Source organism: Lithobates pipiens, unplaced genomic scaffold (assembly GCF_037356315.1).
Source record: "Lithobates pipiens isolate NorthernLeopardFrog02 unplaced genomic scaffold, aLitPip1_a1.2 Scaffold_16, whole genome shotgun sequence".
NCBI classification, from domain to species: domain Eukaryota; kingdom Metazoa; phylum Chordata; class Amphibia; order Anura; family Ranidae; genus Lithobates; species Lithobates pipiens.
The window spans coordinates 281,648,241-281,673,332 of NW_027507748.1; the positions used below are offsets into that span (position 1 = coordinate 281,648,241).

Here is a 25,092-nt window from a genome sequence, read left to right on the forward strand (position 1 = left end):
ACAATGCCACTACCATAGCCTACCTGAACAAGCAGGGAGGCATAAGGAGCAAAACTCGTTAGTTGCTGGCATCAAAGATCCTAGAGTGGGCGGAAAATCATTTGCTGTCCTTATCAGCAGTCCACCTCAAGGGCACAGTAAACGTAATGGCAGATTTTCTGAGCAGGAGACGGATTCAGGAGGCAGAATGGAACTTGAATACAGAAGTTTTTGCAATGGTCACCAGAGCCTGGGGTCATCCACAAGTGGACCTGTTTGCGTTAGAAAAAAATGCACAGCTCCCACTTTTCTTTTCCATTCACAGAAACGACAGTTCTCAGGGGATAGATGCCTTGGCACATCCTTGGAACTTTATTCTCGGTTACGCCTTTCCCCTGTTCCAGCTAATTCTGTTAGTATTGAGGGAAATACAAAAGGAAAAGGTGTTCGTAATCCTAATCACTTTATTCTGGCCAAAAAGAGCTTGGTTTACCAACATTCTGCAGATGGCAGTCAAACCATTTTGGTAGCTGCCTCTCAAACAAGATTTACTTCTGCAGAGTCCGATACATCACCCGGATGTGGCCAGACTAAGCCTCACCACCTGGTTTCTGAGGAGCAGTTGTTAAGGGACAAAGGTCTGTCAGAACCCTTATGCCCCGTACACACGAGAGGGATTAAGTCTGACAGACTTCCGACGGAGTTCTAGCGGAGTTCCGCCGGAGTTCTGGCGGACTTTTCGACCGAACGGACTTGACCACACACCATCACACCAAACTCCGACGGAGTCGAACGTGATGACGTACGACTGGATTCGACGTAGGAAGTTCATAGACAGTAGCCAATAGCTGCCCTAGCGTCGGTTTTAGTCCGTCGGAGTAGCACACACACGAGCGAATTTTTCGAAGGGGACCGGGTCCGGCGGAGTTCCGTCGGGAAAATTTGAAGCATGCTTCATTTCTAAAGTCCGTCAGACTTTTGCGAAGCTAAAGTCCGTTGCAGCCCACACACGAGCGGATAGTCCGCCGGACTCAGTCCGTCGGAGTTTGGATGTCGAAAAGTCCGCTCGTGTGTACGGGGCATAAGTAACCACTTTACTTTCCAGTAGAAAGACAGTTACTATAAACATTTACGCTAAATATTGGAAGGTCTACATCTTCTGGTGTCGTTCAAATAGAACCGTAGAAAATTTGGTGTCAGTATTGGAAGTCCTACAGATTGGAGCAGACAAAGGCCTTGCAGTCATCACACTTAGAGTGCAAGTGGCCGCATTGGGAGTTTTTCTAGCGAGACCAGTCTCTTCTGAGCCCTCGGTCACAAGATTTTTTTAAGGCACTTACTAAATCTAGACCAGCTCTGGCTAAGCATTTCCCATATGGGATCTATCAGTGGTTCTACAAGCCCTTGCAAAGGAACCTTTTGAATCATTACAAGCAGTATCTTGAAGAAATATAACATTTTAGGACTTTATTTCTAGTTGCAATCACATCGGCAAGGAGAATTTAGTAAACTGCACGCCCTATCGGTTATAGGTCCTTTTTTATCCATCTACCCAGATAGGATTATACTTAAAACTGATCTACTACATGGCCAGAAAAAGCTGGTGCCACCCCAGATCAAATTTGTAAGGCGACTATGTGGTCAAGTTACCTAACATTTGTTCGCCATTACAGACGGGATCTTCTGTCAGCAAATGATCAGGCTTTTGGCAGAAAGGCTGTGGTTCCTTCCTAGTTGGTAAGCCTCGTTTATCCTCTCAGGCACTGTCCTGAAAGACGTTAAGGCCTCATGTACACTGCTGCTGGTAAACAGATGTTTAGGAGCAGTTTTCAGCTGCCCCTGAGCTTTCCTCTGTTCTTATCAATACATTTACACAGGGTCGTTCCTAGGCAGTTGAGTTTAGAAGCATTTTTTTGTAAAGCAAAAAAAAAAAAAAAATGCATTCAGGGCAGATGTTCAGAGGCATTTGAAACGTCAAATGCCTATAACCGCTTGTAAACGCGTGTAAACACAGTAAGCCTTCATGTACACGGGACATTGTTCAACCTCTCCTGAACAATTTAACTTGACAGCTAGAAACCGGTGTCTAAAAAGCGTTTAGCCACGTTTGCATCTAGAAGCGTTTGTAATATATATATATTTATATTTATTTATTTATATATATATATATATATATATATATATATATATATATATATATATATATAATTTTTTTATTTTTTGTTAAAATGAAAAATGTCTGTAACCGAAATGCTGCTAAACGGGACTTACCGCGTTTATAAGCTGTTAAAGGCATTTGGAGTTTCAAATGCCTCTGAACATCCGTCTGAATCCATTTTTATGCGTTCCAAAAAACGCTTCTACACTCAACTATAAACGGCCCTGTGTACGTGTACTGATAAGATAACATAGAGGAGAGTTCAGGGTCAGCTGAAAAAAATGCCCAACTGCTCCTAAACATCCGTTTACCAACAGCAGTGTACATGAGGCCCAACTCACATTTAGCCATGTTTAGTTTACAGGCATTTTTAATGGGGATACATTTTTGACTATTTTGAAAAAAAAAAATGCTCCTAATCACAGCTGAACACAGCAAAATGGACCTTTTTAAACGTCGTTTAATATCTGTCCAGTTAAATCGTTCAGGAGAGGTTGTAAAACGTCCCGTGTACATTAAGCCTAAACCTGTCACATAGACTTTACTAAAGAAGATGTAGCCTGACTTGTGATTAATTGTGTTACTAAATGTTTAGGGTGGCATAGTGGTGTAGTGGTTAGCCCTCTCACCTAGCAGTAAAAAGGGTCGCTGGTTAAAATCCCAACCACGACCCTACCTGCCTGGAGTTTGCATGATCTCCCTGTGCCTGTGTGGGTTTCCTCCGGGTACTCCCGGTACTACGGCTCCCAAGGTGTTCTGTTATGGAACATTATGATCTCCCCACAAAACCCTCACTGTATGCAGTGTGATGGAGCCAGGAGTGTAATTTTCAGAGCTGGAAGTTGGGTGCTTACAGCGGTGTCAGAATGAATAAGTTGGGACATCACTGCCCTGCCTCTCCATTTAATCCAATCAGAGAATGGTTTGCATCCATTGAGAAAAGTGCAACGCATTCTCTAAATAGCGGCTGTGACGAGTGCAGCACAGGACCCAGAATTTCAATCATTGTACTAGTAGCAACTACTACAGTAATTTCCTGCTTACATCAGTATCCCATGGATTTGGAATATGCAGATTTACATGTTTGCGCTGGTGCTCAAAATTTTTTGGGGGGGGGGGGGGGGGGGCGTAAACGAACTGAAAAATTCTGAAACAAAAATGTCAATTGCAGCTTCACTGTGCCCATCACATGCAGCCAACTGTACCCATCATATGCAGCCAACCATGCCCATCATATGCAGCCCTCTGTATTCATCAAATGCAGCCAACTGTGCCCATCAAATGCAGCCTCTGTGCCCATCAAATGCAGCCTCTGTGCCCATCAAATGCAGCCTCTGTGCCCATCAAATGCAGCCTCTGGGCCCAGCAAATGCAGCCTCTGTGCTCATCAAATGCAGCCAGATGTCAATTGCAGCCTCTGTGCCCATAATATGCAGCCATTGTGCACAGCAAATGCAGCCAACTGTGCCCCATCAATTGCAGCCAACATTTGTGCAAATCTTACGCCCCCCCACTGTCTGACCGGCACTTACCCCATCGTGGTGGCGGGTCAGGTGGTGAGCTTTGGGACAGGTAGCGTGGCGACGGATGCTGTGTCCTCTGAGCGTGTCTTCTTCCTGTTTTGCTGTTATTCATTTGCTTTGCTAACACACCTGGGTGCACTGGTTTGCACTCACAGTGGACCTTTTTTGAAGGCTATTAGAGCGTATGGCTCTAATCAGGTGCTTCAAAAACACCCCCCCGCTGCTGTAATTCAGGCGGCCGGAGCCCGAAAAGGGGCCAGATGCCTGAATAGGGGGTGGCTACAGCAGCCGTGGATAGATTCATGCAATCAATAAATCTATCCATAGAACACAGAGGGGGCGGCTGGAGAGAGGGGGCACCGCCACTGCAGTGTAACAATGCAATGCAAACCATACCTGAAATTTTAGTTTTAACATAGGTTTTCTACAAAATAAACAGATCAAACGTACATGTGCTGCTTATATGAATAAGGCCTTGGCATGAAAGTGCATTTCTCACCCTATGCCTACAATATGTAGATTACCATTGTGTTAATACTTGCCAAATTACATCTGATTGGTAGGTATTACTTGTATTGGGGCTTGTACTTGCTGCACTTTGTGGGCTTCCATTTTTCATATTGTGTAAATGTATCAGTGGAGTTTATTTTCTTTGCAAAGTTTATAATCACTTACAAAGTGAAAGTTTACTTAGCTTATTGAATACATTAAAACTGTATTTATTTTGAATCTAGCCCTATATGAGGGAAATTACCTCAGTAGTTCCCAGGATATATCATGTGGACTTAAAAAGGATCATAATATTCCTTTTGAGTCAACATGAAAAACACCCCATGACGTGAGAAGTTTAAAATGTCATTAAACCCACATAAAAAAAAAACCTCTTAATAAATGGTGTATTCCGTTCTGCTCATACTCACTCTGTCACTATGATATTTGTTTTCTATATTCTGAAAAAAAAAACTGGTTGATCTTGCTGCTCCCTATCTCCACCTTCTGTTCATATCCCAAATTCAGCTAACATTTTGCAGCTGTGGTGGCAACTCTGCACATACTCAGTTTTCAGTAAATTGAGCGTTTCCTCCCATCTGAGCAGCCCATGTGACTATAGAGTCATGATTATTTTCATTATTGATTAGTTGGCGATTTATTGTTTTGATTAGTCAGATAATAATCTTAAAAAAAAGTGTAGTGTATAATTTAGTTAATATGTAAAGTATAAAAAAAGCCAATTTATTCTTTAAATATCTATATGCATTGGTAAATATAAATAACCACAAGCAAAATCTCTAATCCTCTCTGAGAATAACAGACAGAAGAGATATACTGTATATACTATTAGAGGTTGAATCTGGTAAATATCGGACTTGGATCAAATTTTTTATTTAACCACTTAACGACCAGCGCACGACGATGTACGTCCTGATTTTGAAGAGGGATATCCCGGTAACGGCAGCAGCTGCTGCCACAACCGAGATATCCATCTCTTCAGGCGCCGGTCGTCTGTACGATAACGGTGGTCTCCGTGGCAGATTCGCCGTGAGATCACCGCTATCGGCAGCAGGAGAGGTGTCACTCCCGCTGCCCTCCCGCACCTTCCGCCGCCTACCAGAGCCGTCGGTAGCGGCGGAGGCGATCGGGTCCTTTTGCTAGCTGGGTATGGAGACGAGTGAGGCTAAGATGGCCCCCAAAACGTCACTTCCGCCCATACCTCTTAAAGGTATATTTTTTTTAAATGTCATTTTTTTATTTTTTTATTTATTGCATTTTAGTCCAAATATGAGATCTGAGGACTTTTTGACCCCAGATCTCATATTTAAGAGGACCTGTCATGCTTTTTTCTATTACAAGGGATGTTTACATTCCTTGTGATAGGAATAAAAGTGATCCAATTTTTTTTTTTTAAACAGTGTAAAAATAAATAAACTCAATTAAAATAAATAAGAAAAAAAAAGGTTTTTAAAAACACCCCGTCACGACGAGCTTGGGCACAGAAGCGAGCGCATACGTGAGTAGCGCCCGCATATGAAAACGGTGGTCAAACCACACGTGAGGTATCACCGTGATCCTCTGTAACGCAAAAAATGCAACCTGTAGAATTTTTTAAATGTCGCTTATGGAGATTTTTGAGGCAAAAAGTTTGCCGCCATTCCACGAGCGGGCGCAGTTTTGAAGTGTGACATGTTGGGTATCAATTTACTCGGCGTACCATTATCTTTCACAATATAAAAAAAATTGGGCTAATTTTACTGCTGTCTTATTTTTCTATTCAAAAAAGTGCGCTTGTAAGACCGCTGTGCAAAAAAAAAGTATTTCAATGACCGCCATTTTATTCTCTAGGGTGTTAGAAAAAAAAACAATATAAAATGTTTGGAGGTTCTAAGTAATTTTCTAGCAAAAAATACTGTTTTAAACATGTAAACACCAAATCTGAAAAAGAGGCCTGGTCCTTAAGTGGTTAAGGAAAAAAAATTAAAGACTGTTTTGCCGATTTTCAGACAAAACTGCAATATACCGTATTATATGCTGGCCATACAAAAACCATGTCTTCCTTACAAAAAAATTTAATTTTAGGAACGTTCGTTTGATTTTCTAATCATTAGTGGGGTCAAATCAATGTTCTTTTCGACCACAGTGATGGGAAAATTCGAAGGAAAGCAGAAAAGAAAGCTTCTTGGTCAAAGGAATTTTCAGTTTTCGTTCAGAAATGACATTCATTTTAAAACTAAATGTTAAAAGCAAGTGGAATTTTCAAATGACGTTCTTTCGCTCAGCGAATGTGCATAGATTTTTATTATGAATATTCTTGTCCCAAAATTGATACGTGTATGGCCAGCATAAAGCGTTCACACCTATGCAGTTTGCTTTTGATGTGTTTCTACGCTGCATTTTGCATGCGTGATTTTGCTGCGTTTTGCGTTTTGTTATCCTTTTTTTTTTGCCAGTTTGTTGTTGGGCATATTAACTGGTTGCTGACCGCCGGCAGTCACGTTTAATCCCTGTTTCTTCGGTGGCGGCATGTCACGGAGACACCGCTCGTCACCGAAGGGGGTGAACAGCCATTGGCTATGGCTGTTTACCACGTGATCGGCCGTGATGAAGTCACGGCCGATCACAGATGGTCACACCCCGGGAACACTGCCCGTCACCGACGCTGGTAAACAGCCATTGGCCGGCTGTTTACCCACGTGATTGGCTGTGATCCTTTCACAGCTGATCACTAAAATGTAAGCAAACCGCGGTAACGAGATGTTGCCGGGTTGTTCTCCTCCTCACACACCGATCGTCACCAGGCCATCAGAGTACCCGAGTACCTGTCACCAGGCCATCAGAGTACCCGAGTACCTGTCACCAGGCCATCAGAGTACCCGAGTACCTATCTCCAGCCCATGTCTCATAGAATATACGTTGGGGTGTTTGCTTTCCAAAATGGGGCCATTTTGTGGGTAATTTCACTGTCCTGGTGGTCCAGGACCTTCAAAAGTGTGATGGGTAGGAATGAAATGAGATGTGTCATTTATGCTCCTAGAACGCCTGAATGTACTACTTCAATGTTCGGCCTCTCTATGTGGCCAGGCTGTGTAAAAGTCCTACACATGTGGTATCGCCATACTCGGGAGAAATAGCAGAATGTATTTTGGGGTGTAATTTTTGCTATATACATGCTATGTGTTAGAAATATCTTATAAATTGACAATTTTGTGTAAAAAAAAAATGCGTTTTAATTTTTTTTTTCACATATTCCAAAAACTTCTGGAAAAAAATTAACCATTCAAAAGACTCGTTATGCCTCACAGATTATACGTTGGGGTGTTTGCTTTCCAAAATTGGGTAATTTTATGGGCAATTCCATTGTCCTGGTACTCCAGGGCCTTCCAAAGTGTAATAGGTGGTTGAGAAATGAGATGCGTCTTTTTTGCTCGTAGAACATCTGAAGGTACTACATCAATGTTGGTGCTCTGTATGTAGCCAGGCTGTGTAAAAGTCTCACACTTGTGGTATCGCCGTACTCGGGAAGAGTAGCAGAATGTATTTTGGGGTGTAATTTGTTGTATGCATATGTTGTGTGTGAGAAATAACCTGATAATATGACAAATTTTGTAAAAAAAATAATATTAAAAAAAAATCTTCATTTTGCAAAGAATTGTGGGAAAAAATGACAACTTAAAAAAACTCATCATGCTACTTTCTTAATACCTTGGAATGTCTACTTTGTAAAAAAAAGGGTAATTTGGGGGGTATTTGTACTTTCCTGACTTGTTAGTGTCTCAAGAAATGAGATACACCTGATGTACTGAAGGCCTGATCCGAAGTGATCAATTTTCAGTGATTGGCACCATAGTTTGTAGACTCTATAACTTTCACAAAGACCAAATAATATATACTAATGTGGGTTATTTTTACCAAAGATATGTAGCAGTATAAATTTTGGCCAAAATGTATGAAGAAAAATTACTAATTAGCAAAAATGTAGGACAGAAACAAAGAAAAAGGCATTTTTTTCACAAAATTTACGTTTTATTTTATTTATAGCACAAAAAAAAGAAAACGCACTAGTGATTAAATACCACTAAAAGAAAGCTCTATTTGTGTGGAAAAAAGGACGCAAGTTTCATATGGGTACAGTGTTGCATGACTGAGTAATTGTCATTCAAACTGTGAGAGCGCTGAAAGCTGAAAATTGGTCTGGTCAGGAAGGGGGTGTAACTGCACTGTATTGAGGTGGTTAATAAATGCAAATTGCTGCAAAAACACATTACATGCTTTTCTGCAGCTTCTCCGATGAAGTCTATTGAACTAAAAAAAGCACAGTTTTTTGCATTGAAAAAGTCCTTGACCCTTCCAAATACGCAGCAGCTGAAAAACGCATAGATGTGAACGTGTCCCATGGGAAACCATGTTAAATGAAATGTAGTGTATTTCTGCAAAAAGCGCCAAAAAAAAGCTTAGGTGTGAACCAGGCCTAAGACGTTTAGTAACGGCAGCATGTTTTTTTTTTTTTTTTTTTGTATCGCCTGTTATCATGAGGTTAAAAAAACTAAAATTAGCCCTTTTTATAGTACAAAAAGAGCAGATCACTACTATAAGGGGTTCATTTATAAAATATATGTGTGTGTGTATATATATATATATATATATATATATATATATATATATATAAATAATATAATTTTTTTTTTTATAAATACACCCAGAAGTAGGATATATGGGCATTATAACTAGGAGTCAGACATGAATCTACAGTGGTGTGAAAAAGTGTTTGCCCCCTTCCTCATTTCCTGTTCCTTTGCATGTTTGTCACACTTAAGTGTTTCGCAACATCAAACCAATTTAAACAATAGTCAAGGACAACACAAGTAAACACAAAATGCAATTTGTAAATGAAGGTGTTTATTATTAAAGGTGAAAAAAAATCCAAACCATCATGGCCCTGTGTGAAAAAGTGATTGCCCCCTAAACCTAATAACTGGTTGGGCCACCCTTAGCAGCAACAACTGCAACCAAGCGTTTGCGATAACGTGCAATGAGGCTTTTACAGCGTCCTGGAGGAATTTTGGCCCACTCATCTTTGCAGAATTGTCCTAATTCAGTTACATTAGAGGGTTTTCGAGCATGAACGGCCTTTTTAAGGTCATACCACAACCTCTCAATAGGATTCAGGTCAGGACTTTGGCTAGGCCACTCCAAAGTCTTCATTTTGTTTTTCTTCAGCCATTCGGTGGTGGACTTGCTGGTGTGTTTAGGATCATTGTCCTGCTGCAGAACCCAAGTTCGTTTCAGCTTGAGTACACGAACAGATGGTCGGACATTCTCCTTCAGGATCTCTTGGTAGACAGCAGAATTCATAGTTCCTTTTATCACGGCAAGTCTTCCAGGTCCTGAAGCAGCAAAACAGCCCCAGACCATCACACTACCACCACCATATTTTACTGTTGGTATAATGTTCTTTTTATGAAATGCAGTGTTCCTTCTACGCCAGATATACTTGGACACACACCTTCCAAAGAGTTCCACTTTTGTCTCATCGGTCCACAGAATGTTGTCCCAAAAGTCTTGGGGATCATCAAGATGTGTTGTGGAGAAATTGAGACGAGCTTTGATGTTGTTTTTGCTCAGCAGTGGTTTTCTCCTTGGAACTCTGCCATGCAGGCCATTTTTGCCCAGTCTTTTCCTGATGGTGGAGGCATGAACGCTGACCTTAACTGAGGCAAGTGAGGCCTGCAGTTCCTTGGACGTTGTTGTGGGGTCTTTTGTGACCTCTTGGATGAGTCGTCGCTGCGCTCTTGGGGTAATTTTGGGCGGCCGGCCACTCCTGGGAAGGTTGACCACTGTTCCATGTCTTCGCCATTTGTGGATAATGGCTCTCACTGTGGTTCGCTGGATTCCCAAAGCTTTGGAAATGGCTTTATAACCCTTTCCAGACTGATAGATCTCAATTACTTTCTTTCTCAATTGTTCCTGAATTTCTTTGGGTCTCGGCATGATGTGTAGCTTTTAAAGGATCTTCTGGTGGACCTTTACTGTGTCAAGCAGCTCCTATTTAAGTGATGCCTTGATTGTGAACAGGTGTGGCAATAATCAGGCCTGGGTGTGGCTAGAGAAATTGAACTCAGGTTTGGACAACCACAGTTATAGTATGTTTTAACAAGGGGGGCAATCACTTTTTTACACAGGGCCATGATGGTTTGGATTTTTTTTCACCTTTAATAATAAACACCTTCATTTACAAATTGCATTTTGTGTTTACTTGTGTTGTCCTTGACTATTGTTTAAATTGGTTTGATGTTCCGAAACACTTAAGTGTGACAAACATGCAAAGGAACAGGAAATGAGGAAGGGGGCAAACACTTTTTCACACCACTGTATGTGAAGGGTGGAAGGTAGGATTGCCACCTCATGGTGTTTGAGTTTAAAGGGATGAGGTGGCAACCCTAGTGGAAGGGAGATATAAATATTTTATATTAAAGTACCATATTTGCCAGTGTATAAGATGACCCCCTCATTTTCCAGCTAAAACGTTGGTTTTGGGATATACTCGCCGTATAAGATGACCCCCTTCTGACTAGTCTGTCTAGTAGCTTTGGTAACATACTGAAACAGCAATAATAAGTCTGTACAACTTGATCACCAGCTTTCTGAATCAATGCTGCGGTGGTAAATACCTCATGTGCCCAGCAAAATCTACTGTAGAGGGAGAACCAATGTGTGCAGAGCCAGAGGGAGGGTCAGGTGCTTCAAACCAAAGCTTCAGTGGTGGAAGGCGAGATGGCCGTGGAAGGAAGAGGAGCCGAGGGGTAGCCAGAACAGGCATGATTTTGTCCAAACGAGATGGTTCCAATCAGCGCATTCAGTAACATACTGTATACAGTATACCGCGCTGAGCCAATCACAGCGAGCGAGGTATTCCATTAATGAGTATAAAGCCTGCTCGGATTGGCTTTGAGAGTCAGAGTGGTGCGGGCTGATGATATTACAACCTCTGCCAGTCCTTGCAGGCTTTGTATTCATTAATAGAATACATTGCTCGCCATGAGTGGCAGAGGTTGGAACATCATCAATCTCTGACTCTCAAAGCCAATCCAAGCAGGAAAACCCAATGGGGGCGGGATATTACATGTAGATTAATGGTGGTGGCTTCACCTCCCTCTTATTATAAGACACAGGCTGGAGGGGCTTGACACAGCCTGTGACTGGCAGAAATCTGGCCACACCATTATTTACACAAATTATTATTATTTTTTTTATTTGACCAGTAGCAGAGGACTAGAAGCTCCTCCTGCATATGTTTCCCTGCATACAGGCTGGGAAAGAGCTGGGCCATGTGACCACTGTATATAGATTAGGAAAAGGGTTCTTTTTTTTTTTTTTTTTTATTAAAATAATTACAGTGCAGTCATCCACATACAGAAATAAAAAGGACAATGTAAATTAAACAGTGTGTGTTTAGTATCACTTTAACCTTGCATCAGAGAACTATGAATGCCCAGTTGTATGTTCCTAGTTTTCAGACCCAATGTCAAACTGAAAAATCATAACGTTACTATCAAGTTAACGTACAACTCAACTTGTACTCAAGAGGGATTAGAACACTTGCCAGTTGTCACTGCTGTTTGTGCCCTGTTAGGGAGATTCACCCTCTCTATTTGTCCTGTTTTGCTATTATCATTGAAGGTAAGTAAAATAAAATCCCAAATATTGGGTTGTCCTAGAAAAGTAATTGAGTAGAAATCTTCCAATAGGGACACTAGTTCTGCTGACCTGGGGGTCCCCAAGGGATTCCCCTAATCTGTAGGAATTTCCACTCACTTCCTGTTTTGGCTATGGGACAGGAAGTGAAGGTAAATCTCCCCAATGGGGTACATATGGCAAAAAATAAACTCACAGGGGTTATGAGCCTCCCTTACTTTATCCAAAATGAACAAGAAAGTTTTGCCTATAGTTATACTTTAACAGACCAATACTGATCAAACTTGGTCTGGACATCTAAGCTTCAAAGAACTCTGGTCATGAGAACAAAAAAAGTTTGTTGTTTACACATGATTGGACGATTGAAGTGAACAGATGATCTTGTTTACTAAGCTAAGTTAAAGTGGCATTTCACTCTGCTATTGATAAAAATATAGGAAAGTATATCATATTTACTGATGGATTGCAGGAAGTAAATGCTGCATGAATCATCTGTCCTTACTCAAGATGGTCATGGCCAGAAATGCTAGGTGGGGTTTTCAAATGTATTTCTCGGCAAAATAAAGCATGGAGACATGGATGGATGGGTTAGTTTGCTTTGAATATTAAAAATGAATTAAATGGCATTTTTGGTTTGTGGTGTTCAGATTCAGTGTAGTTCCGCTTTAACTTTCACTTTTCTAAGTGAATAGTCCGTATTCCTTGAGTAAATCAACCACAGTATATCCACAAAATTATTTTGATTATTTGATTACTTAGTGTTGCAATCGTCTGTTTACAGGAAGCACTTCATAGGGAGAGCAAACTGAAGAAGAAACTGTGTGTCTTGCAGGAGCTTCTTAACGTGCTTGTACAAGCCTCAGAGATGTCATGGAAGGTAAATGTACATATATATATTCTGAAAATAACTATTTAGCAAAGAAAAATCACACTAATATGCCAATCTGTCATTTTACTGGTCTTATTTTGGATTTTTTTTTTTTTTTTCATGAATGCTAATTGGGAATGGGTACGTTGTGTGTCCACAACCCTTAGTTGTGCAGCATTAGTGCCCTGATTAACATCAGGCTTCTGCTCTTCAATCTCTCTGGGAGTTGGAAATTTCCTCATGGGCTTCTACTGGACTGACACATGGTACTGGGGCACTAAATCAGCTTACAGTCATTAGGGCAAACTTTCACCTTTATGCCTATGAAGGTGGAAAGTGCTGGTAATCCTCTCCAATCCATCCCATGTTTAGGTTGATCAGGGTCATCTAGAGCTCTATAACACACAAAACTTCCCAAGTCTAGCTCTATATATCTGGATTCAGGCAGGAAAAGGTCCATTTTAAGTCAGTAGGCTAGTCAGTCAGTCAGTAAGTCAGTAGTAAATATAGTATGATTGTAAATTTCCCAAACCTGAACTATTGCACTGGCCAATATTAGGTCCAACTAAGAATTAGGCCTTTTTTTTGCCAAAACAGACACATTGCATTGAAAATTATTGAGCTGACGCATTTTGGCTGCTACTGTGTGTGCATCATTTCTATCTTATGGGTAAGTAAAGGGTTTGTCCTAGTTTCCTGGGAATACCTGTCCATCTGTGGTCTGCTTAACCAGGTCCGGACTGCTCAGCACATATATACTGCAGCACATACATGATTTCATGCATGCGGTTTTGGGCACGTGTTTTCCGCTCCCCCTGTGTTTGGACACAGGTGGAGCCAATCGGGGTGTCCGGTGACCCTCTGATCATTCACAGGAGAGATGGATCAGCCGTCTGCCTGTGTAAACAAGGCAAACAGCAGATCTGTCAGAAAGGAAAAGAGAGATCTTGTGATTTAGCCAAGCTGAATCCTAGATCTCTCTTTTGCTTCAGTGTGACACTGCCCCACACAGTAATCACCTCCCTAAGGAACATTTAACCCTTTGATCGCCCCTGGTGTTAACTTCTTCCCTGCCAGTGTCATTTATATAGTAATGCGTGCATTTTTATAGCACTGATCAGTGTATTGTGTCACTGGTTCCCAAAAATTGTCACTCAGTGTTAGACTTGTCCACCGCAATGTTGAAGTCCCACTAAAAATCGCAGATCACCGCCATTACTAGTAAAAACAATTTAAAAAAAGTCCCTAAATCTATCCCCTATTTTGTAGACGCTATAACTTTTGCGCAAACCAATCAATATACGTTTATTTGGATTTTTTTCCAAAAATATGTAGCAGATTACATATTATCCTAAATTTATTTTTATTTTTTTAAATTATTGGGAATGTTTTATAGCAGAAAGTAAAAAAATATTGTTTATTTAAAATTGTAAGTCGTTTTTTGTTTATAGCGCAAAAAATAAGAAGCATAGAGGCGATCAAATACCACCAAAAGAAAGCTCTATTTGTATGGGGGGAAAAAAAGGAAGTCAATTTTATTTGGGTAAAGCAAGTTAAAGCGACACAGTGCCGTATTGCAAAAAATGGCCTGGTCAGGAAGTGGTTAAAACCATCCACCGCTGAAGTGGTTAAAGCTGTTCATAGTCTCAAGATGACAGTTGCTGGTTTTGGAAAATTCCAGTTATGATCTTTTGTTTATAGATACCCACAGGCACCACTGACCAACGGTTTTCAGGAAAATTGACAGTTGAGGTGCCAAGAAAATCTTGTCAAATGACTATTTTCCCTGAGAAAAGCTGCTGTCTCTTGGAGGTTTCAATCCTCTGATCCTCTCCATGGGCATAAACATGAACTTTTGGATTCCTGCAAATGGCCTTGAATTTCAGGTATTTAACCCCTTCATACTAACAGTATGCATATATGCGGCCCCACTGATGGATTTTTTTCTGTGGGGCCGCATATATGCATATCTGTGCTTGTGCTAGAAGCACACCGCACAGCCACTCCCAGCACAGAGACCATTGTCTTACCTGGAGCCCCGGGTCACGTACTAACGATCAGGACCCAGAACTCCTGGTTCAGGGTCACCTGATCACTGTGATAGCCTCTGATTAGCTACCACAATGATCAGTCACTGTGAAGCCTGCCCTTGTGTTTTCTCTCTCTGTGAATGGAGAGGAAAGATACATTGTACTTCTCTCTCTTCTTGCAGAGAGGGGGAAAAAAAAAACAGTGTGGGGGGAAAAAAAATGAATAATAAAGAAAAAATACCTAGATCAAGGTTTGATCTGGGTCCGTGCTAGGGTTAGTGTTTAGGTCAAGTAAGGGTCAAAGGTCATGGTCAGTATATTTTGGGCAGGAATAAAGAAGAAAAAAACATTTTTGAAATCAGTGTCAGTGTGTTTTCGGTAGGATAAAAAAACAAACAAAGCAAAATGCACACTATTGTTTCTGGGCTGTACTACGGGTACATACAACAACTAACATACACATATGTGGTATCGCTGCGATTGTTTGGAGCAGAAGAATTTATTTTGGGTTGTTTTTTGTTGGTAGATTATGGTAGTAATAATAAATATACAGCTAAATTAAAAAAAAAATAAAGTTTTACTATTTTGGGCCAGTTTTCCTTTGATAATAAAAAATCAGGAGATATCCATTACAACTTCCTACCAAATGAAAGCCCAATTTGTCCTGAAAAAAAAAAACAAGGTATAATCCCCTGGATGCACAAAGATGATATGTAGTTTTACCCACACATGTCAAAGTTGCAAAATTGTTCTTAACATTTGTTTTGCCCTTAGGCATAAAGGGGTTAAAGGTATGTATATTATGTTTGCATGCCTAACTACACCTTATGGTCTATCAGCACTTTTAGAAGCTAAATACTTGTTTGAGATATTGGACATAGATCTAGGGCATAGAGGGTACAATTCATACAAAATACTCGCTTCACCTTATATTTTAATGTGCACCCCCAGGAGTTCGATAATGGCACTTGTAACCACTTCCAGGATTTGTAATTGATAGCAGCACGTATCAGATGTTTATTATATAGCTGTGACCTTAAAGATTGAGTGCAAGATTAAAAGAGAGAGTAATGGGTATAATTTTGAATGTGGCTAAAACTGTTTTAAATGTAATATGGGCTAGCATCCTTTGTAAAAAGACGCAATTGTGCATACTGATAGAGCTGTATAGATTGTAATCAGCCCATGTAGCATCCTTATACATCCTATATATAGAATATTTTTTTTTTTTTTACTGCTGAATTGTACCAATATTTAAATTTCCAACTTTATTCACCATGATGTGCTCAGAATACAGGACCAGGTCACTGTTTAATCAGTGTGTGTGTGTGTGTGTGTGTGTGTGTATGTATATCTATATCTATATATATAGTATGTGTGAAATATATCATTTGTGCCAATCGTGTTGCTAAAAAGGTGTTCTTCTGTGTGATGTTCATGAAGGTATGTTCCTGTTTTCAAGTGTAATACCTTTTCAACCTGCTTGCAAGGACATTTTCCGACAAATCTTTTTTTTGTGTGCAAGAGATCAGAAATGGTCTGGTGCAATTGATGTTCAAACTTATTACTGCTCAGTTTATGACAACAAAAGTATGACTTTGTTATGTAATTCAAAACAGTCTTTGCTCTCTCTTCAAATATCTGAGCAATGCAAAGGTAGCCAACCAAACTATGTGACAGAGAAACTGAGAATTAGGTCTTGTGTGTAACCGCCTGACTTTTTTGGCTTAATCTTCTGTCTGTGGGTTCACTACAATATCCCTGGAAGCTGCTGTATGGAGCAAATGATCAAATAGTTTAGAAAACCTGTCCCTAAAGCTGGCTTACACTAGTGGTATTTCATTCAGAATTTTCGGTTTTAAGAATGCTCGTTTCGATTTTGTAATTGTTAGTGAGGTCAAATCAATGTTCATTTTTGACTACAGTGACAAGGAAATTTGAAGGAACTTTCTCAAACGAAATAATTTTTAACAGTATATTTTTGTTCAGGAAAGTCTCTTCTTTTAAAAATGTAACATTAAAAGCAAATAGAGTTTTGAAGTATTTTTGAATGACATTTGTCAAGTCATTCTGAGAATTTTGGTAGGAACATTCGTTTCAAAGTCTATTGTGTATGGCTAGCTTAACACTATTTTCCCCTTCCCGATAAGTGAATTCTGAAAGCCTCTTTTCCTGGCACATCATGGCAGCATACACCAGGTTGTGGCTCTGCCCCCACAACCCGATTGCACTGGTTAACTCTAAGTTTTCAGCTAGACCCCAGCATAGCATTCTCCTTTTTGTTCTCACCTGATTAGGACTGGATGGATCCTGTACTACCTCTTACCGCATTTGCCCAGCCAGGTTCAGCTTCTCCTGGGTGGAAGGCGCCATCGTGTACAGCATTCTGCACAAAATATTACAGCGCACACATGTAAAAAAGAAATGTACCTCCTGTAAGGCTGTCATCAGGAGCAGCGATCAGTGTCGTGTCACTGCTAGCCCATCCCCCAGACAGTTAGAATCACTGCCCAGGACACGCTTAACCCCTCCCCACCCCCTAGTGGTTAACCCCTTCACTGCCAGTAACATTTTTACAGTAATCAATGCAATTTTATAGCATTGATCACTGTATTAATGCCAATGGTCCCAAAAATGTATCAAAATTGTCTGATGTGTCCGCAATAATGTTGCAGTCATGATAAAAATTGCTGATCACTGCCATTACTAGTAAAAAAAAAATATATATATTAATAAAAATGTAATAAAACTATCCCCTATTTTGTAGACACTATAACTTTTGCGCAAACCAATCAAACGCTTATTGCGATTTTACCAAAAATATGTAGAAGAATAGGTATCGGCCTAAACTGAGGGATATAAAGTTTTTTTTTATATATTTTTGGGGGATATTTATTATAGCAAAAAGTTAAAAACAATGCATTTTTTTTTTTTCAAAATTGTTGCTATTTTTGGTTTATAGTGCAAAAAATAAAAACCACAGAGGTGATAAAATGCCACCAAAAGAAAGCCCTATTGGTGGAAAAAAAAGGACATAAATTTTGTTTGGGAGCCACGTCACACGACTGCGCGATTGGCAGTTAAAGCGACGCATTGCCGAGTCGCAAAAAGTGTTCTGGTCAGGAAGGGGGGTAAATCCTTCCGGGGCTGAAGTGGTTAAGGAACACTGCATCCACTAGATGTTGCATTAAACATAAAGGCATACCTTACAGTCACTGAACCATTAAGAAAAGCGGAAAACCTTCTAGTGATCCCCACAAGACCAGAAGTGGGCAAGTGGCATAATCGCACACAGTATCCTATTGGTTGATCAAGATCATAATGAAGGCCTACTCAATCCTACAGAGTCCAACTCCAAAGGGGTTGAGGGTGCATTCTACAAAGGCAGTGGCAACCTCCTGGGCAGCGTATTACAGAGTCTCTCTGGAACTGATCTGTAAGGCGGCAACATGGTCATCTAGGAAAACCATATAAATCCGACACAGCCTACGAGAGTAGAGTTTGGCAGATCTGTTCAGGCTAGTCCCGGTTAATAATTTTTTTTTTCCTTGCACCCACCTGACTGGCGAGTTATTTCCCAGTGTATGCTGCCATGATGCGCCAGGAAAACAGAAAATTACATACTCCCCTTTCCGTAAGTTTCCTTTCCTGGTGCATCTTCATGGCAGCATACAGATTCCCACACTTGAGGTGATAGTTACAGAGAATGCTGTGCTGGGGCCTAGCTGAAAACGTATTGTTAACCAGTCCTATCAAGTTGTGGGGGCAGAGTCACAACCCAGTGTATGCTGGCATGAATTTGCACCAGGAAAGGAAAATTACGGAAAGGTGAGTACAATTTGCTGTCTTGTGTTCTGTCATACTCCCTTTTTCTCCCCTCTCTTTTGCAATAAAGCTGTCAGCTTCATGGAGCATTCTGCAATAATGTTTACTCTGAGAGCTTCTTTTTTTTTTTTTGGATAGAGTAGAGAAGGGTTGAAAACCCTGCCAGATTTATTTCTCATGTGTATCCCATTGGGGAGATTTCCCCTTATACTCATTGTGCAGGCACAACAGGATATGAGAGGAAATCTCTTCTGCAGTGTCTTGAAAAAGTATTCACACCCCTTGAAACATTTTGTCACGTTACAACTAAAAACGTAAATGTATTTTTTGGGGATTTTATGTGATCGACCACCACAAAGTGGCACATAGATACTTGGAGAACAGGTTAGGTGGCCCTATACCAGGGATATGCAATTAGCGGACCTCCAGCTGTTGTAAAAGTACAAGTCCCATCATGCCTCTGCCTCTGTCTTGCTTGTCAGTCTTGCTATGTCGCATAGTACTTGTAGTTCTGTAACAGCTGGAGGTCCGCTAATTGCATATCCCTGCCCTATACTATCCGGCACATCATCCCTGGTAAATAAATGGTAACAGGAGGATGGTTGGGATTAGGACAGTGCCAAAAACAAAAACTGATACAGTACTATATAAAATCATTTTATTACATGGAACAAATACAGGGTTCAATAAAAAACATCAGCAGAGCATAATATCCATCATGTTACTAATTACTGGTGTCCATATATTGGATGGTGATAAATATTAGATCCCATGTCCCGACAGGTTTCGCCAATATCAGGGGGTTTTTTGGACCACCAGTTTTCATATAGCTCTAATAATGGTAAAACCGTATAAATATTAATAATCAGTTCGAACACACAAGCCAAACAAAAAGAACAATTACCAATAATCCATATATCATGGTTTGTCGTGATCCAATCTCCCACCAAGCTCACTAGAAAAACATCAAAGGGAAACACCAAGAAAGATATAGGTGGGGAGGCTCTGTGTAATCATGGGGGATATAAGAGGACCAGGCTATAGAAAACAAAACGGAGAAGGGAATGAATTCCACAGTCTGTTAATTGAGATAAACTGCATATCCATTTTCATAGGCTAGCATAGCCTCCACTATACTTACTGAACTCTGCTATACAAAAGGATTAATACAGGGGCACCAGTGTGAAACTACAGTCATGTGGTGTGATGTTACCACAAATAACCAACGCAGGAGAAAACAGGGATTATACTAAATAATACCACAGTTGTCATGCTTATACCAGCATATATCTACATCCGGATATAAGAGATTCTCAAAAACCAACAGTCATCATTAAATCTAGTATACCTGAAGATGCATACTTACCCATTAGAGGAACCAATCCTGAGTGGATGGTCAATCAAACACATACAAAGTTTGTATTTAACATCTTCATTTATTGATACATTCACATGAATGCCAAGCGTGTAAATGGCACGCAGAGCAAGGTCACGCACCACACAGTTCAGCCATCCATAATTCAACCACAAACAAAGCTTTATACAGTCCATAGATTACCTCAAGCCAGGCAGCACATAGTGACAATGGTCGCCATTGTCCTCCAGCTGATGGTGTGCAGAAGAGGCACAAAGTGGCACATAATTGTGAAGTGGAAGGAAAATGATAAATGGTTTTCAAATTTTTTACAAATAAGTATTGGAAAAGCGTGGCTTGGCGTGGAACCAATTGCATTTTTTATAATTTCTAAATAGAGTCTAACTATTTGTAATTCAATCTCAGTATAAATACCGATGTCCTGTGAAGCCCTCAGAGGTTTGTTTGAGAGCCTTAGTGAACAAACAGTATCAAGAAGGCCAAAGAACACACCAGACAGGTCAGGTATAACGTTGTGGAGAAGTTTAGAGTAGGGTTAGGTTATATAAAAAAAAAAAATATATATATATATATATATATATATAATAAATTCCAAGCTTTGAACATCTCACGAAGTTCAATCCATCACCCAAAAATGAAGAGAGTATGGCACAACTGCAAACCTACCAAGACATGGCCGTCCACCTGAAGGGCAAGGAGAGCATTAATCAGAGAAACAGCCAAGAGGCACATGGCAACTCTGGAGGAGTTGCAGAGTGCCACAGCTCAGGTGGAAGAATCTGTCCATCGGACAACTATTAGTCGTGCACTCCACAAATCTTGCTTTTATGGAAGAGTGGAAAGAAGAAAGCCATTGCTGAGAAAAGCCATAAGAAATCCTGTTTGCAGTTTGCGAGAAGCCATGTGGGGGACACAGAAAATGTGTGGAAAGTGTTTTAGTCAGATAAGACCAAAATGTAACTTTTTGTCCTAAAAGCAAAATGCTATGTATGGCGAAAAACACTGTACATCACCCTGAACACACCATCCCCACTGTGAAACATGTGGGTGGCAACTTCATGTTGTGGGGATTATTTTCTTCAGCAGGAACAGGGAACCTGGTCCGAGTTGACAGGAAGATTGATGAAGCCAAATACAGGGCAAACTTAAAATAAAACCTGCAAAAGACTTGAGACTGGGACAGAGGTGGACCTTCCAACAGGGCAACAACCCTAAACATACAGCCAGAGCTACAATGAAATGGTTTCGATTATTTAGACCAGAGCATATTCATGTGTTAGAATGGCCCAGTCAAAGTCCAGACTTAAATCCAATTGAGAATCTGTGACGAGACTTGAAAATTGCTGTTCAGTCACTCTCCATCCAATCGGACAAAAGCTTGAGCTATTTTTCAAAGAAGAATGGGCAAAAATATCACTCTAGATGTGCAAAGCTGGTAGAGACATCCCCAAAAAGACCCGTAGCTGTAATTGCAGCGAAAGGTACAAAAGCACGCCAAACTTATATATATATATATATATATATATATATATATATATATATATATATATATATATATATATATATATATATATATATATATATATATATTCTCTAATGAGCAGGGCCCTCTGATTCCCTTTGTCTTAAATTGTATTGCATCTTAATGTCTACCGCAACGTTGTAAAGCGCTGCGTAAACTGTCGGCGCTATATAAATCCTGTATAATAATAATAAAAAATATATATATTATATATACCAATTTGAAATTAATTTATCATTTTTCTTCCTCTTCGCAATTATGTGCCAATAAAATACATTTATGTTTTTGGTTGTAACATAACAAACCATGGAAAATTTCAAGGGGTATGAATACTTTTTCAAGGCACTGTAAGTGAGGGAAATACCCTCTTAGACAGTTGTCATCAGAACAAGTATCCCCATTGATTTACTTTTGTTACTGGTTACAGTTACCAGGAAAAATAGTAAATATTTACTAATAAGGGATGCAGAAACGTTTGCTAAACCCTTACTACTCTTTTAAAAAAAGGAAGAAAAAAAAAAGTTTTGGCTTTAGATACATTTTAACCTTGGTTAAAAGTATGTGTCTAACTGTAACTGCAGGATACAAACTATTAGTTTACTTTGTGTACAACTGTTATACAAACTTTGTGGTTTCAGGTGAGGGCTAAAATAAACTGTATCTTCTTTTACTCATCCTATTTCTGACTACGCTCTTTCTATGTCTCTCCAGGTTCCCGTCTCCTTCTGGCTCTTTCTGACCCTTTTATAATGTCTGCTTTATGTGTATATATTGCTCCAGGTTACAGTGCTTCATAAACATCTGATGCCTTATAACATCTGTAGCAAGATTAAAATAGATTACTGTAAACTGAAAAATTGCATAGCAGTATGTTAAGTAGGAGCACTGTAAGAAGAATTCGACACACTGGAATATACCACACGATTTCCATCTTATTGCTCCTTTGAGAGCGGGATGGTAAGTTTTGCAGATCAATTGGCGTTGTTAAGTAAATGGTAGAAAACAAAGTGTGATGTCCTAATTAAAAATAAACTGCTGACTGCAAAGCATGCACACCTACAAGCTTTCCAATTTCTATGGTGAATGAAGGCTAACTTTGTGGCTTTGCAATACATAACTTTGAACACTCTATGCTAGGGGTGTCCAACCTTTTGACTTTCCTGGGCCACATTAAGAAGAAGAGGAATTGTCTTGCAAATGACAAGTTAACGATCATCGATATTAATAATAATATTATTATACAGAATTTATATAGCACCAACAGTTTACAAAGCGATTTACAATATAAAAAAAAAAAAAAAGACAATACAGTTATAATATGAAATACAAGAGGATTAAGAGGGCCCTGCTCAGAAGAGCTTACAATCTAATAGGGTGGGGATATAGATGATGTACCCTTTCTTCATCCCCAACTTTTCTTTTTTTGGGTTCTGTCTTCTATTACGATGATGTGGAAGTCCTGCTAGAATTAAAATAAATAGATGGGCAATTTATATTTTTATGTTGAAAATTAATAGATAGGAACAGTGGCATGTGTTCAGGCTGTGTACAGTGCAGGGATGATGGACTGCTGGGCACAGTGTAGAGTGTGGGTTGCGAGCGGGGTTTTTTGGGGGGTGCAACTGAAATCTGGGGGGGTGCAGCCCACCATAGCACCCCCCTAGATCCAGCCACACTTGGCACTTACTGTGTCTGGAGTCCCTGCATGTGCCGCCGATGCTGTGCCAACCACAGCATCCCTACAGACGTGCTGTAGCCTGGCTTATCGGTGCCAGCCACCTCTGCAGGTGCTATTCCAAACACTGTATCCCTCCGCATTCATAGCTGCAAAATTACAATTTTGTGTTGAGCCGCATGCATAGCCCTCATGGGCAGTGGGTTGGACACCCCTACTCCGTGCAGTCTGTTTATAAAAAAAAATTGTTTTTACGACTGGGACAAACATTTGCACATTTTGTGTAATTGCTTTCTATGATTGTAAATGACATCTAGTGGCCTGTATTTTTCCTGATTTGAGATATTCCAGGAAAAAAAAACACATGATAGCCACTAGATGGCACTTGCGATTATAGTATATAATCATATTTTACAAACAATTTACTCCAAACATGTTCTTTGTCTACATTGAGACACAGGGTGCCAGTGCAAGAACTTGGGGAAATGAGGGTTACTGGGGCAAGAGGGGATAGTAATCAAATACTGACAGAGGTATAAACTTTTCCACACACTACTAATGAAAGATGGTTTTTGTGACCACTGGAGAGACTTCCCATTACTAGCACTGAAGGTAAGGGGACAGCTCTCCAATGCACTGTATTTTATCCTGCCCATTGCACCTACCAAGTTTCAAACATATCAGAGCAGCTGCCATTGTTCCTTTTTTTTTTGTATCCTTCCAGTGGGGTCATAGACAGCAATTTAAAATCTGAATGAGTCTTGCATACCTGATGAAGCCCAAACTGACAAGAAGGCTTCCTTTACATGCTCCCTGGAGTTGGAAATATGATTTAATGAGACAAGAGGTGCCTACAGTGGATCCTGACACTATGGGGGATCAGACAACAGTCTGGATACTGCTGGGATGCTGTGAATGTTCAGACTGGAACTTGTGCAGAATATTAAAGTGGTTGTAAACCCTGTACTACCACTTTTACCTACAGGTGAACCTATAATAAGGCTTACCTGTAGGTACCGTGAATATCTCCTAAACTTGTACTGTTTAGGAGATATTCACTGTATCCACATGTGCCGACGTCATCGGCACACATGCACACTGAAGAAACAGCTTGCTCATGCCGTTTCTTCAGGAGATGTGCCATGACCGGCAGCTCATGCAGTTCCGGCCAAACACAGCGCCGAAGCCTGCAAACCCGGAAATTACACTTTTTTTTTTTTTTGGAGAGTTTACAACCACTTTAACACACCAATGGAGCACATGAACTTGCAGATGCAGGAGTCAAAGCTGTTGTGAAAATAAGCCAACAACTGGGAATAAAATGTACCATTCAGTAGGCAGGTATAGGGTCAGAAACTAGGCCAGGGTCGATATCAGATGAGAGCAAGTACAAAAACAGCATGCAGGTGATGAATACAAGGCAAGGTCAGCAACCAGAGATCAGGATAAAGTAGAGTCGGGCGGCAAGCCGGGTCAACCACAGGACAATCAAGATGCAGGGCTGGTCACAAGTTACATAGTTAGTCAAGTTGTCAGTCATTTAATCAAGTCACAAAAGCTGATCACAAAAGTCACTCAGCAATGCTTAGTTCTGCTGTGCTTTAAATAGGCCTCTGGCTGCCAAAAGTCCAGGAGCTGCACTATGTACATGCAGATCTTCAGGCACAGTCGAGTACTCAATCTTCCAGACAGAGAAGCTTTGGCTTGCATTAGGCTTTCATTTAAAATGCATGACCTAAGTTTTGTAGACTCGAGGGTTGGGTTATTCTGAAATACTTCAACAATAACAATGTTTCACAGACCTTAAAATATATACCTTTTTTAAAACTTTTAAATTATGTTACATCATTCAAAAAAATAAAAAATATTTGTTAAATACACTCCTGTCCATAGACCTTGATATTTGAAAAACACATGCCTGGATATAGACAAACATACACCCAGACGTAA

The 25,092-nt window shown here is 40.2% G+C and overlaps 1 protein-coding gene across 5 annotated transcripts in view; it reads left to right on the top strand.

The window, feature by feature from the left end:
• The window catches only part of TRAF3IP3 (TRAF3 interacting protein 3), a 143,833-nt gene that overhangs the window by 91,858 nt on the left and 26,883 nt on the right, over positions 1–25,092 (top strand). For all 5 annotated transcript variants that reach the window (XM_077481513.1, XM_077481512.1, XM_077481515.1 and 2 more), the window contains exon 7: positions 12,629–12,724. In XM_077481513.1, the coding sequence (XP_077337639.1) occupies positions 12,629–12,724 (96 nt within the window). The remainder of the gene's footprint in view (positions 1–12,628; positions 12,725–25,092) is intronic.